Source organism: Desarmillaria tabescens (genome assembly GCF_030435595.1).
Source record: "Desarmillaria tabescens strain CCBAS 213 chromosome Unknown EV420scaffold_56, whole genome shotgun sequence".
In the NCBI taxonomy this organism is placed as follows: domain Eukaryota; kingdom Fungi; phylum Basidiomycota; class Agaricomycetes; order Agaricales; family Physalacriaceae; genus Desarmillaria; species Desarmillaria tabescens.
Window position 1 is genome coordinate 273,083 of NW_026848355.1, and position 13,745 is coordinate 286,827.

General features: G+C 48.4%; 6 protein-coding genes across 6 annotated transcripts; 2 read left to right on the forward strand and 4 right to left on the reverse strand.

The window, feature by feature from the left end:
* Positions 1-71: 71 nt before the first annotated feature.
* On the reverse strand, positions 72-1,097 carry EV420DRAFT_1277744 (Alpha/Beta hydrolase protein; the record flags this gene model as incomplete). Its single annotated transcript, XM_060468043.1, has 3 exons — positions 72-730; positions 784-894; positions 959-1,097. 3 exons carry the CDS (start codon positions 1,095-1,097, stop codon positions 72-74), a joined length of 909 nt encoding a protein of 302 aa, XP_060324959.1.
* Positions 1,098-1,662: 565 nt separating this feature from the next.
* On the reverse strand, positions 1,663-2,990 carry EV420DRAFT_1019132 (uncharacterized protein). Its single transcript, XM_060465343.1, has one exon. The coding sequence runs from the start codon at positions 2,648-2,650 to the stop codon at positions 1,940-1,942; it is 711 nt and encodes a 236-aa protein (XP_060324960.1). The 5' UTR covers positions 2,651-2,990; the 3' UTR covers positions 1,663-1,939.
* Positions 2,991-3,492: 502 nt separating this feature from the next.
* On the forward strand, positions 3,493-4,807 carry EV420DRAFT_1484863 (uncharacterized protein; the record flags this gene model as incomplete). Its single annotated transcript, XM_060470119.1, has 6 exons — positions 3,493-3,554; positions 3,772-3,833; positions 3,884-4,084; positions 4,301-4,329; positions 4,491-4,643; positions 4,688-4,807. 6 exons carry the CDS (start codon positions 3,493-3,495, stop codon positions 4,805-4,807), a joined length of 627 nt encoding a protein of 208 aa, XP_060324961.1.
* Positions 4,808-6,235: 1,428 nt separating this feature from the next.
* EV420DRAFT_1484864 (uncharacterized protein) lies at positions 6,236-7,236 on the forward strand (the record flags this gene model as incomplete). Its single annotated transcript, XM_060470120.1, has 2 exons — positions 6,236-7,015; positions 7,180-7,236. The coding sequence occupies 2 exons, from the start codon at positions 6,236-6,238 to the stop codon at positions 7,234-7,236; spliced, it is 837 nt and encodes a 278-aa protein (XP_060324962.1).
* A 38-nt stretch (positions 7,237-7,274) lies between these two features.
* EV420DRAFT_1768506 (uncharacterized protein) lies at positions 7,275-8,455 on the reverse strand. The gene is made up of 4 exons (XM_060480970.1): positions 8,138-8,455; positions 7,923-8,079; positions 7,760-7,870; positions 7,275-7,694 (listed from the first exon to the last, which is right to left on the reverse strand). Exons 1-4 carry the CDS (start codon positions 8,252-8,254, stop codon positions 7,285-7,287), a joined length of 795 nt encoding a protein of 264 aa, XP_060324963.1. The 5' UTR covers positions 8,255-8,455; the 3' UTR covers positions 7,275-7,284.
* Positions 8,456-12,198: 3,743 nt separating this feature from the next.
* Positions 12,199-13,085, reverse strand: EV420DRAFT_1019246 (uncharacterized protein). Its single transcript, XM_060465344.1, has 4 exons — positions 13,038-13,085; positions 12,649-12,970; positions 12,433-12,598; positions 12,199-12,374 (listed from the first exon to the last, which is right to left on the reverse strand). Exons 2-4 carry the CDS (start codon positions 12,897-12,899, stop codon positions 12,252-12,254), a joined length of 540 nt encoding a protein of 179 aa, XP_060324964.1. The 5' UTR covers positions 12,900-12,970; positions 13,038-13,085; the 3' UTR covers positions 12,199-12,251.
* Between the last annotated feature and the right edge of the window lie 660 nt (positions 13,086-13,745).

The following is a 13,745-nucleotide window of genomic DNA, read 5'->3' on the forward strand; positions in this document are numbered from 1 at the left end:
TCCTAAAGAACGGCAGTGTTGACATTGATTTCTTTGAACCATATCATATGTCATTGTCCATTATTTATCTATCAAACTTGTTGACGAGCAGCCTTGAAGGTATCCGCCAGCCACTCGACCATCAATGGTGTCAACACACTTAACTTCTCTTCCTTCAAAATAAAGTCAAGTATCGGCGCAATATGCTCCCCATTCTTCTCCACGACAAACTTAACATCCCGATGAAGTGGCTCCAGACGCTTCTCATAAAACCGTCGACAACTTTCTTTCGAATAATCCCATTCGCCCGCCATGATGAGGGTCCGACCCACAAGCTCGTCTGACGGCTTGAACCACTCCTCGGGAGCCTCTAAACCATCTGCGTACGCGATATCACTCTCTGGAACGTCCTTGAGAAACGTTCGACAAACCTCACGGTGGAATTCCGACGGTATGAAATCACGCTCGTATAGGGCTTCTAGCTGTGATGAAGGTACTTCCAATGTCTTCTTAACTCCCACGAAAGGAGAAAGAAGGATCAAACCACCGAGATGCGCCATGGTCTTTAGCGTTGGCTGGACAGAGGGCAGGGGGTAGAGAATGTGGGAGAGAAGCTGCAGTGCGAGGTTCCCTCCTGCGGAGTCGCCCCCGAGGATTATGTTCTCGGGACGGACACCCGCTGCTATGAGATGGTTGAAGCCGTCGGTTGCTTCACGGAGCTGGCTCGGGAAGACGGCTTTGGGAAGAAGATCTGAGGCAGCGAGATTAACATGTGGGTGGATGTGTTAAGATAATTATACGCACTGTATGCGACGATAGCGATACCGAGGTCGACGTCACGCTTCTTGAGCTCTAATTGTATGTATCGGAGCCAAGAGAATGTTTCCGGACCAACGCTGATCATGTATCCGCCTCCTGTAAATTTTCAATTATTATTTACTCTTGGATGTATGAGGTAAGACGAGAGTGAGTGACTCACCGTGGCACCACAACATCACTTTATCCACGCGTTTTGGTCCGACCCATAAGAGCTTAGCACCATTACATAGCTCTTCGACGCTGGCTTCCAGGCCAGTCGCTGCCGTCCAGGTAGTGTAGTTGGTGAGGGACTCTGGCATAGGTAGCGCTTTGCGATATCTCACAAGGGTGGTCATCATTACCGAAGTGCAGATTTGCTTCCAGGTTTTGTTACGTTCGCGTGTAAAAAATGAGTTGCAAAGACGCCATGAGAAATGTATTGCTGAATTCAAGAGATATCAGCCAAATTTGAGGTCGAATCGATACGATTACTTACCGAAGTGGCAAACTGCGAGGGCAAGTGTTGCTATTTGGGAAAAAGTCAGTTGTTTCGCCATTGCTGATACACGTTTGAACAGTCGTCGTCGTCGTGGTTCAAGATACCTGTTGACATGTGAAAGGATTCTCTGCAGTGATAACTATATGAAGAAATCTCCATCTGTCAGAACATATTACGAGTTCGTCAGTTGTTCAATTCACTTACCAAACACGGCATGTCCTCTCCGCCTCCAGAGCTACTGGACAAGGTGACTGACAAATCCACTGACCGTATCTCTGATCCTATGGCATGTTCTTTGGCTTCTCGTGTCCTTTTGCCACGGACGTATCACGTGTACCTCCCTTCTCGAGGCCATACATCTCGACAACCGCGCCTCAGAAATCGGCTTATGTTTGTTTAGCCGAGACCATGCTGACTCGGTTATGATTGCCAGTGAGAGGGATTTTCTAGGATTCTTAAGGGAACCGTTAGGATGTTGCAAGAAACCTTATAGACGAGTCTTTGTCCGTCAGAAGATATTACGTTCAGGTTGTTCATCCAGAATGTATGTATCCTCTACAAATTCGGTAAAACGGACAAGGCAATAAAAAGAAGATCAATGGGAAGTGTGAACTGTAAACTATAATAAACGCGCCTTCGTAACACAAAGTTCAGTCTACCTCTTCATCCGATCTTCGGTTGAGTCGCTGACTCATGTTTCTCCGGTGACGATGGGGCAGAGAACACGACAGGACCATCCCGTCGCTCCCCTCTCCTGCTCTCGCTTCTCCCCCCACGGCAACCTTCGTTCGTCTCCCTAAAAAGCAATGAAACATTATTTTCTCGTGATAGTGCGCTCCACCAGCTGGCTATGTATTGCAGCCCTTCACCGGACAGACACGCAACTGGGAGAGAAGCCAAAGTATGCGGGCATCCCTTGAAACGGTGCCAGATCCATAATGGAAGTTCCTCTCCAGAAGGTAAGGCTGAACGATACGCAATGCTCTCATAGTACAATGTCTCCCTGCAAGAAAGTGGGTGCGTTGGGTCAGAGCAACATGGCCCAAGTCGTGAGCTAGAAGAAGGTACACAGAGGATGTTCAGGCAAGGATGAGGCGATCCATTTGAACGAGTTGAAATTGGGGAGAGGACACTGGCGGAAGTGGACACATTGGAGATAAGCCCGCCGCCAACTCGTAGGCTTCGAGGAAGGGCGAGAGATACGAAGCTGGTATGCAACGGCTGCATCCAAGGAGGATGGTCATCTCTCTTCGCCGATGGCTCGTTGCCTCGGACGTTGAAGGTGAGCGGGAGTAGCGTGAAAGACAAGGACAAAATGAAGGCGGGAAAGGCCGTATCGGCTATTGATAATGTGCCGTTGTGGTGGTATGCCATCAAAAATGAAGGATCTGCTGCACGGACAGGAACGTAGATCAGGGAGATCGATGAAGGAGGATGTCGAGGCGGGACCTCATCTCTAGCATTGCTTTGCAGCAACAGCGACCGTGCCGTGTGACGCTTTTAATAGCGTCAGCGAATGACGGTAAGAATAGTGATGTTGCTCTCGTCGCGATAGCAGGTTAAAGAGAATCCTCGCTTGACCACCCTCTCCGTGCCGGAGTCGTGAGGGAAGGATGATGTAGTCTTGAAGAGATGAACAATTGTGTCGCGCGCGCGAAGAACAGGCCCCCGAAGTAAACTGTATACTTGATATGCGTCCGTCGTCGGCTCTTCCTGCTCCAAGGAGAAGGCGGAGTCGTGTATTGGCGGTCAGCAGGGTATGTAGGAGTTTCTTGGACTGTCGCTTCGAGGTAAGTAAAGCTTAAGAAAAGAGATACGTAGGCGTACCTTCCTTCCTGCCTGCCCTTGCCCATCGTATTACTGATTCTTCACCGTTCTCGTTCAAATTGCTAAATGGTCCTGCATCAAATTCTGAGGAGTATGGCAGGAGAAAAACGTACCTAATAGTTTGTGCGAAATATTGAATAGTAATTTAACAGCACACGGCGAGTAGCACATAGTCTACGATAGTTGCAGTGCTAGACAACATATGAGATTGAAGGTCAAGGGATGGGAAGAAAATGATTTCGTACCTTAGTCGTCGCCATGATCCTGTAATGTATCCGCCAAGAATCTGCGCAGTGCATCCTCCCGCAAGCAAGTCTTCACCAATCGGCGCCATTCACCAAAAGGCCCCGTGAAAAAGATGGAACTCAGGGTTCAAGGCATAATTACCCATGTCTAGTCAGCCTCAAGGTGGAAGAGGTATGGACCAGATTCACGGCATCTTCTGGGAATGGTGAGGGATGCTGGTAGTAGAAGGGAAAGCAGTTGTTTCGTCCGTTCTGCCATATGCACATGGACGCCAGTAGCACGTCGGGACTCGGTGGCTGGATGTTTGTTGACATCTCAGCCAAGCTCAACCAAATAACGCGGTCCTTTCCCTTCTACATCCACGACCCACCAAATTTCGTTTCTGTCAGCTTTTTCGTGACTTTGTCTCCTGTCCATTGCAGCCTTTTTGCTATTTTAGAGCTCATTGGAAGCACTAGAGAAGACGATCTAATTGTGAGGTCTCGTACGTTGGGTCCTTTTGCGCTGCCTTCAAGACGTGATTTTTCAATGCAGGAAGTGTGCTACACAGGACATCCTCACGGATACAAGTAGCCCTATATCTTTCAGGTTTGCATGAAGACGGTAAAGGATATATCCATCAACGGAAAGGCGACACTTCTGGGAAAGCCAGAGATAAGGCGGGGGAGATACCTATTCGCATTCGGGACTCCGACGTAACCCAGAGTTGGGGCAGGATTTGCCATGATGTTGTCGGTATGTTTCCCTGTCATATTTGAATCATTTTGGCCTTTCCTGATGAAGTGCATATATTCAAGTCGTGACACAGTGTAGCACACCTTGAACAGAACCACCTCTTAGGAATATTCATGAAGAACGGAGGCCATTAGCTTGATTGGACCAACGATTGATTCACAAGTTGCAGGTGCGCTTTTGCCTTATTCTTCTCTTATCTTACTCACATTCTGGCAGGTATCGATTCGCTTGTCACAGAGCAGGATGTACATTATCAGTGACGCGTATTCAATATACTCTCCTAGGTACGTTCCTTTGCGTTTTCTTAGAACCACTGAATTCCAAGTGTGGCTACACCAGTGCAAGTCGATAAAGCCATCATTTCTACTCCACCGACTTTCTTGCGGCAAGAAAAATGACATAACAGAAGGTTTTCCCCGGGAGCGGCTCCCTTCCCTCAATATGCGCGTTATTCAGGGACATACACCACTCAAATCCCAATATTAGGCAGCAGCACGAGAAGGATGAGGAGACTTGCACCGACAGATGCAAGCGGAACTTCAGACTGTTCTTGGCACTGGTGCGTATTTGTTACTTTCTTGAAAGTTTACTAGCTTACCACAGGTGCTTCTCATGAACAGCGGTACCCTGAGTGCGCCCTTTGCTCGAACGAGAAAGCTGCGAGCCTCGGACAAAGATCCAAGTCGGACTCGTAACTTGAACCACAGAAACTCTCGTCTCTGAATGTTCAGGTCGAAGAAAGTTCGTTTATAATTCTGTCTATCATGATACTAGCGCTAATACGATTCTCGCAGGTCCTGCAATAAACTGTCAATTTTACATCACCTGCATTGCGACGCTCTAAACGTCTTGCTACCCCATTGTTCCATCAGTCTTAGGCCTCAGGTGTTGTTAGTCTGAGCGATCAATGTTTGTAATCACCAACAAATCGTCTTGGACGACTACCCGAGCTCCCGATTTCCGAAAGTCCCGCGTTTTGTTCTTCACTTCGCGCTTTCTTTGCTTTGCCGATGAATCAAGGTGTATTCTAAGAAGAGTCCGATGCGATGACCAGCATGTCGAGTCCCTGCTAACAGCATGTTATGTGTATGCCGTAAGTATTTTCCATTTCAGCGTTTTTGATCTAACCTTTCTTGTTACCTAGTCCTAGTTTTCAGCAGTCATGTATCCTTTCTTCGCGACTATTAGAGGACGAAGGAGATTGTCAGCCTATCCCGTATGTATACTTTTACCAAGATGTCCTGGGAAACTTGATGGGCGCTTACAACAAAGGCACAGTTCCAACAGGACAGCGTCATCAAGGAAGTTATCTGATTCCCCGATAGTTTGAGGCCATTCGGACACTGGGCTATGGTCTGAGAATGCTCGGATGTCCGATGACGGCCGCTGCTGTTCGTCGTCTTCCATACCGACGTCTGAGGAATTGGAACTTCCAGGTTGATACGGCGACTTGCGCTTCATCGCTTTCGACAGTGTCTATCGTAAGCGCTTCACAACCCCCTGACGAACTATTTATTGATGATGCTGTTGTAGTGCTTGTATGGAATGAACAGGCGCCCTGGGGCGGCGATACTGTATCGCATTGGTATCAGTATTCGTCGTGATGACTCTTTCTGTATCCTTACTACCTATGGTAAAAGATCTGAATGACTGAAAACGACGCGATCACTGATAATATACCCAGGGTCGGTGAATCAGCATATGATTTACGGACATAGCCCCGATTGCTAGGATCGTCCATTGTTGGAAAGCTTGGGCATCGACAGAAGAAATTGGTGTGTCCCGCCAGGGCCATAGAATCTGGTGATGAGGCTTCTATACATTGGTGTGTGGTATAGCTACCTATTCTCAAGAACTAGATAGACGCTAAGATGGTGTTACAGGTACCACAACACATTAGGACCGTTCAAGGTACAAGCTTTCCATCGTCAAGGGGACATCCCAACATTGTTACATTGCACCAGGGGCGCGGTGCGCATCGAAGCGCCATCATCTCAACTGGGACATACAAGGCTGTGTTGTGCCGGACACAAGCTGTGGAATGACGCCCTGTTAAGCATTGCTAATAGGCTATATCGGAACCGCCCTTTCAATATAGAGAGAGTGGCGGGGTATAAAAGAAGACCACGTTTCTCGACGAACGAATCCACAATGCCCCGCCACATCTCTTCCAAGATGCCCATCACGAAGACAGTTCGTTTCGCGGATTCGCCTAACGACACGTACTCGTATGATTCGGACCAGACGCCTTCACCAATCGCGACTCGATCGTCTCAGAGGCTATTTGGAAACCCGTTGGTGAGCCAGGAGCTACCTAACATGTATTATCATTCTCGGTCGGTGAACGATACCCCGTCTCCCGAGTTTTATCGGTCTCCATTGCCATCTTCGCCGAGCTTCTCTTCGTTCCCAAGTTCCATATCTTCTCCTTCCCCACAGCAGTCGCCATCCTCATTCCACCCACCGCCGACGCCCGATGGTCTCCGGAACTCTATCAGCCTCCCGTCAGTAGAGGAAGACTTTGAGCCAACCACCGTTGAACTACATGAATTCCTCCGCCCGCCTCACCTCGGCATCGACTTGTCAAAGGACATTTCGCCGTACATCTCTGAGCTTTCTGACGAACCTGCTACCTCTCCTCCCCTTCCCGGAGGCATGATTCTGGTTTCCAAGTACCTCCCGTGGCGGATTCATATCTCCCCCAGTTCAGTCAGGGACGTGGTCGTGGCGCTATATACTGCACTGCGTACAAGGGTGACGGAGGAGGAGCTGAAGGCTGTGGGAGGGTTGGGCGTGATGAGGGCGTTTGCGAACCGGGTAGAGGGGATGGGGGAGGAAGAGAGGAGGAAGGGTGTTAGGAGAGTTGACTTCTTGTTGGGGTATACTAGGTTCATCGGGATCGAAGCTACGGATGAACCGGGGGTATGGAAGGTTTGTTTGGCGTCATTGTCATAGCGCTTTTCTGGGTTTCTTTGTATTTTCTGGGCGTTTGTTTTGGTCATTTTACAAATCTTGTGATGAAGGAATTATTTATTCGTTTGTTATTTATCTTGTTGTATGATTGTATATTACTATTTATCGCATTCCGGATGTAGGCTAATAGTGCACCGTTATCTTTATTCGAGAATAGATTCGCTTTTCAGAACTCATGAGAGCTATCTACCGTAGAACTACATAAAACTATCTGATTCATTCGAGGTTCACGATGCGAAATATTCGATACCTCCGGATCTCTTTAGAACATCGATGAGAGATGACATGATCGTCTGAATGACATCCTTATGAGAGCTGTTCATTCTATTCTGTTCCAGAAGAAGATCCCATGCAACGTCAGCGCGGGGAACGATAAGTAGCTGACTTCGGTTGGAAAGAATCGAATGCAGTATCCGCGTATCGACAAGCAGAGAAACCTTTTCGATATGCGACAGTGCAAAATAACTCAGCGGTTTCAAGTCGAAAAATACTGAAATTTGCTCGAGGGCCTCTGCGGCGGCGATGTTTCTCTGGTGTAAGTGTGGCGGGAGCTGCTGTGTGAGTGTAGGGTATGGAGGGTGTGAAGATGAACTGGTGATGGCACGATGGTAATACCAGGCGACGAGGATGTTGGGCACTGTGATTTCGACATAAAAGTGAGTACACCAGCGTGACTAGTAGTAAGATAAAGTGAGTACATACTGTATATCATCGTACGGCCCAATTGAACTGATACTCGGGAAATAGCTTGCGAGAGGCGGAGGATATAATATTCGATCTCAGGGTTGGTGCTAAGCAAGTCGTCTGTGATACCTAGGGAAAGTGGTTACTTGATCAGTTCATTCAAGATAAGTTGCGGTTTTACCTCGAGAGAACCGCTCTGCCGTTCCATAATGTAAAGCCAAATACTTCTCCTGGTGTTGGCTTTCTCGTATGCGCTCTTGAAATCCGAGGTGGTTAGCGATCAGGACCTCGACATCCCGTAGCCGTCCTTCAAGATCTTTGTGGTGTCGCCGTGCTCCCTGTCCAAGAAGGTTTGTGAGTTAGGGTAGGTACCTAGTTAGATGCGTTCTAACCCACCGTTGGGCATAGTTGATCATCTTGCTGGGGATGTGCAGGTCTTAGAATGATTTCGCCGTTCTCTTGTTGGAAGAGAAACTTGGGGCCCTGCGACGCTGACAGATCTGGAGCTTGCATTTGACGTGAGCGCTGAACAAGTGTTGGCAGTGGAACAAGATGAGTCAAGGTCCAAGAAGAGGGGCTATTTAGCCTTATAAGTGCGTCCTGACTCCAGACGATCGAATCAGAGTCGGGCCTTCCTTTCGCTCAGCACGTATCCTTCAAGCAGCTGTTAAGAACTACCGTACAGGCACGTCCATTGGACGTCCTGGGCTAACCAAAGACTGGTTCTCACGCAGTAGGATTCGACTCGCGGGCAAGTTCTGCCAGTGTAATTATCACGGAGGCCCGCAGAGCAATTGTAACTGACATTATCATACACGTTAGACAGTAAGAAATATTCATCACAGGTAGTACGGACCCCAACTCTCCCTCGGATTCGATCCCAACATCACTTTCACACCATCTCAAACGCTCAGTCACTCTTGCGCGCTGGAAGACGAACAACAGACTCATTCTTGCCAAACGTGCCATAGACAGTCCCGTCCCCCAAGTTGCGACCGCTAGGCTTCACCGCCGTCTTCAGTGTGAAGGACTTCCATGTCCTTTTGCGAATTATCTGCCCACGAGTCTTCAGCAATGCCGAGCTCGATTAGCTCGTTGAGAGCTTGAACATCTTGAGTGCGCGCAGTGACAAAAACAGGGAGAAAACCTCGATCATCCTGTACTACGTAGATACGTGCAGTAGAAAGACTGAATGACCGCAGCGATATCGGGGGTGCTCTTGCTGGCGATAGCGTAACAGAGAGCTTCTTCCGGCGCTCCTCGCGGAAGGTATCTGGTCCGCAGGTACGGAGTTTCGGTGGGAGAGATAGAGAAATCGCCGTCTGGAATCACCCTTTCCTTCCACACCTCCCGTCTCCAGTCATCCAAACCAACCAAGGCCTCCCTATCCATCCTTACGTCTTTCTTCTTTCATTCGTTCCATGAAGCTGCGACAGGAAGCCTGCGATGCGTGTTCAACCAGAAAACGTAACAGGAATTACAGCGCAGCAGGGCAGAGAGCTGCCATTGTCACCAGCAGCAGCGTTGTACACCGACGTCCCTCATTATTCCCATCTAACGTGAAGCGCAGCTGACCGTGTTATGTACCCAGGCCCGACGCATCATACACGGTATCTGTCCGCGAACATATCGCGCCGTCATCGTTGCCTGCCCTTGTTAAACCGTACCATCGTCCTATCCTGCAGCCACCTCGAGTGGTACATCCACTGTTACGGTCGAGGTGATGACAGAGCTCGACTTTCGACTTCGCCCAGAGTTTGACAGGTGTACGACTTATTGGTTATGAGGGCGGAAACCAGCGCGTCTCTTCTGTTACTAGCCATCGTACACCTATTGCTTCCATGGTGTATTCTACGCATACGCGTCCCATTGAGGACATTGCTCTTCCTTCGAAAATCAGGAATGCGCATGTTGGCATGTGAAGAACGAGAGCCTGGTGTATTTGAGAGGAACGTGATTCATGGGTCTCCGTGCAAAGGAAGGTGACGTCTGCTTTTAGTTGAACATTAGACGGTATGCCCTACAACATGTGTCAGCCAAGGTCTACAGATGAAGATAAGGACTACCTTTGGAAGAGCGGAGGCTGACGTGATGTCCTAGGGCATGAACAGCACAGTTCGGCTGCCGACTCGGACGACCCTTAACCCGAAGAAAAGAAGGGTTAGGGTTACACCTCCAAGCAACCAATTGGACGTCGGCAGTCCCAACATTGCTGGCCTGCCTAAACACGCCCGTAGCCTACGAGTCCTTGCTGTACTTTTGCGATTGAATTCGTCCTGCGTGGGACAGGGGAAAAGCTTTTTGTGTGTCGCCTATGCAGACGTCGGTCTTCTTCCCCCAATCGTGAGTCACCGCAGTATAAAGCGCCCTGTCACATCGTGGCTATCCCAGAGGGCGGGCACGACGACGGCCTAACACACTGAGAAGTTTCATTATTTCAATCACAGGACAACGTTGTCCGAATCTTGTCATTTTTTAGGGCTTGCTGAAGATTTCGGAGACTCATTAGCTTGTTACAAAAGAAAGGTTCAGACGGGAAGTACTTACGCAATACTCATCTCGCCACGGCATCGGATAGTATCAGAACCTGGTGTCCCAATTCACATCCACCGACATTACACAAGCGATGATGTTTTTAGTAGTCTCGCCTTCGACGACCTTGTACATCGTGAAAGCGGGCATCTTAGAGTGCATCCGGAAGGCAACTCGAGCTAGCTACACGATCACTTGGGCCATTAGAACTTGAATATTTCATAACAATGCCCACTACTCACCTTTCTCTACTGCGACATGGCGGCAGTATTCCCCCATAGGATTCCCTCCCATCGAGGGTTAGCACCGCCATTTTTTGCCTCCTCCTACCAATGGCGACTATTCATCCAAACACAGGGGAGGATGCGTGGCCGACCAATCGTAAAATACTACGACTGCATTGTGCGTAGTCTCCCCACCGTAGTCGTTGATTTACTTGTCATTATCGTCCTACTGGTAGGGATCCAAAAGCTGAAGGTTCAGGTGACGCGCTGGGAAATGGCGGGGAATGACCGCGAGGTACCGTTGGGATCACCTAACGACGTGGCCATGTATGAGGATGATAATAAAGCGCTGCTAGGTGGTGTGGTGGACCGGCACTTGCTGACGAGGTGCAGGCGGGGAGTAACGTTCAGGAGGACGATACTTTGAAATTGAAGCTGTCGGCCGAGAGAGAAAGAAACCGGTTTGCGGACATAGCATGGGCTATGGCACGGTGCTGTCATACCGGATAGACATATGAGCGCTGATTTCACCACAGTACTTATTGGAAGTTACATACCTGCTTATCCACCGACTTCTTCATTATCGATACTGCGTGTTTCATATGCTGCTGTAGGCGTAGACAGAGCGAAGCTGGAAAACAGGCAACAATAGTGGCGGTAGCAAAGAGCAAGCACTCTCTGGCCAGCTTGAATAGTAGGGAAACGAAGGATTTACCATTCAAGGCAAGGGAGAGAATAAAATGAGGGTCCTAGGGAAGAGACAACGAGCATAAGTTAATGAAATACCGCAAGCTGAAGATGATGGTGGCAGAAGGAAAACTGAGGTTAGGGTTTAGGCGAGTTTCTTTGCACGCCGGAATTAGCCGGGATACCTGGACTCCATCATTCGAAATTTCATACAGTATGCTTCAACCGCATGGAACTTGACGCGGACGACTATATTCAATCGCATGTCCATGTTAGAAACCATTGGCACTTTTGCCACCCTACGTACGCTATCCGGTTCAAGCTAAGCTTACAGGTTTACCTCAAATTAACTAGCTCGTCCGCGGGATTCAAAGAAACTTTGAATCAGCCCTCTCGTGTGGGTGCTTACTTCCTTCCATCTATCTTTAATATTTTTCACGTCGTGGCCAGATTATTGGGGGCAATTTTTGGTGATAAACACGGAGAATATGCACAGCCAGACGCTCAAGCTGTTTTGCGAGTACCAACTCAGTTCATCCCACTCCTTCATATCATTAAAAGCTGTAATTTTGTTTCACTGACGCGGGATTTGCTCCAGAATCCCGCTCTTTGGAGCTCGAACTCGTAATACACTGGACACTGAAAGTTCAGCCCTTTCGGGCGGTCCAAGAGCGTGTGTTCAGTACGAGTCTAGGTTGTGACTCGTTTCTTAATCTTTTGTTTGTGTCTAGTTCGTTTGTTTACTTCATGTTCATTTCATTGGCACGTTGCCCTGTCTTATCCTCACCCCCGAATTGTAGCTTAACTTTGTGCTAGCATATATCTGCCTGGTTTATTTCATGTGACGTTGTTAAGGAAGAAGTCGTCTCCCTTTTCCCAACAACAAACATAGCACATCTAGTGCACTAGCATTTCTTTCGAAATGCCCTATTTTCTGTCAAGTCTTGCATGCTATTCCAGATTACCTTCGTGCGTAATCTATCTATGCCCTTCGGAAACAGTTGTTTACGACGCAAGCAGTCAGCCTCCATGGTCAATAATAAATATTGGTACGTAGACAGGTAGGGTTACACGGCACGGTAGGGATCACGGAATTGTAGGGGAACTGTGGTCGATCTCGTTACCTCATTCATTCCATAATGGCGCAGAATATCCTCATGCCTAACCTCCCAGTCTTCTACAATACCGATCTGACTCAATACTCGTCATCCAGCCCAGTAATTGACCCAGGAATTTTAGAACCCTCACCTCCAATTCGATCCGAAACGCATCGATCCTTTTTCGACAGGCTTGAGCCCCACGCCAGATATTCCACATATCAAGAAAATATTCCTTCCAGGAGTACCCGCCGAGAATTAATCGCCGTTGTACATTCAAGCGCACCCTTAACAATGCAAGGACCTCCAACTCGAACCTGATCATCGGGTGAATGTCAGCGCCACAAAACCAAGCTAGGATAGTTACTCATTAATGTGGATACGTGAATTATTAGATAACGGGCTTTGCATTTCGAATAGTGGGTAGATCGTCTTCAGTACTGATTCGAGCTCCACAAGGCGTGCGGTCGGCATCAAGGGTGCCAACAAAGGCCATACGAGGATGCGGAACACAAGGGTGAGAAGAAGAAATACGGAGACTACTGGGTTCTGGTTGAGAGTGGAGGCGAGAAACAAAAGGGTTTGAACATCAAAATCTTCCAATCTGAAGCGAGCCATTGAAGATGGGGAGGGCTGTATTCAACATCATTTCTCTTAAGTAGTACTTGCTCCGGGATACGTTGGGTAAGCTGCACCGCCCAAAGTTTTTGGAACAAGGGCCTCAACGAGCGTTCGATGATAATATATACGACGCACCAGCCAATGAGAAGCTAAGTCCAGCCAATCATAGGCCAGAGAATGACGCTGACATAGAAGTAATGACACATCAATGCTGTAAATGCGACCACTGACCAGCTCGCTTCGCACGTGGCTACGCTATTTCACTTATAAACAAAAGTGAAATAGCGTAGCCACGTGCGAAACGAGCTGATCACGAGCCTACACGAGGCCCAGTAGCATTGAATCCAAGCTTGAATTGCTGTTCATTTAAATTAGTTCCCTTTCATGATATTAATATCGGTCGGCGAATGTGGTTTCGAAAGCAGGGCTGTTGAAAAGCTTTCAACCAATCGTAGCCTTTCGCAGTTATGTGTAGCAACGCAGAGAAAATCTCGTGGGTTCAGTGGATCATCCTTCGTTCTAGGGCAGTGGCACTAGGTCTATTCACGGAGGATATGGTGTGTAGCATGTACTCATCGTGACCTCAAAGTTCTAGGCAGTGTACACCACCATCAGGTTTTGTCGGCATCATACTCCTCGCCCGACAAGTTCTGCTGTACAGCGGTAAGTGATCTCCTATAAGGACCAGTGCTTCAACCTACCCCGTCGACGTAATGTGCACAGTCAGAAATGTCCTTCAACTTTGGCGTGGTCATACAGACTCATACTGGTTATGAGATGATGTACCTGCAGAACACTTGTGTAAGAAGGTTTTGAAGACACAGAAATGGAAAGAACGTACTC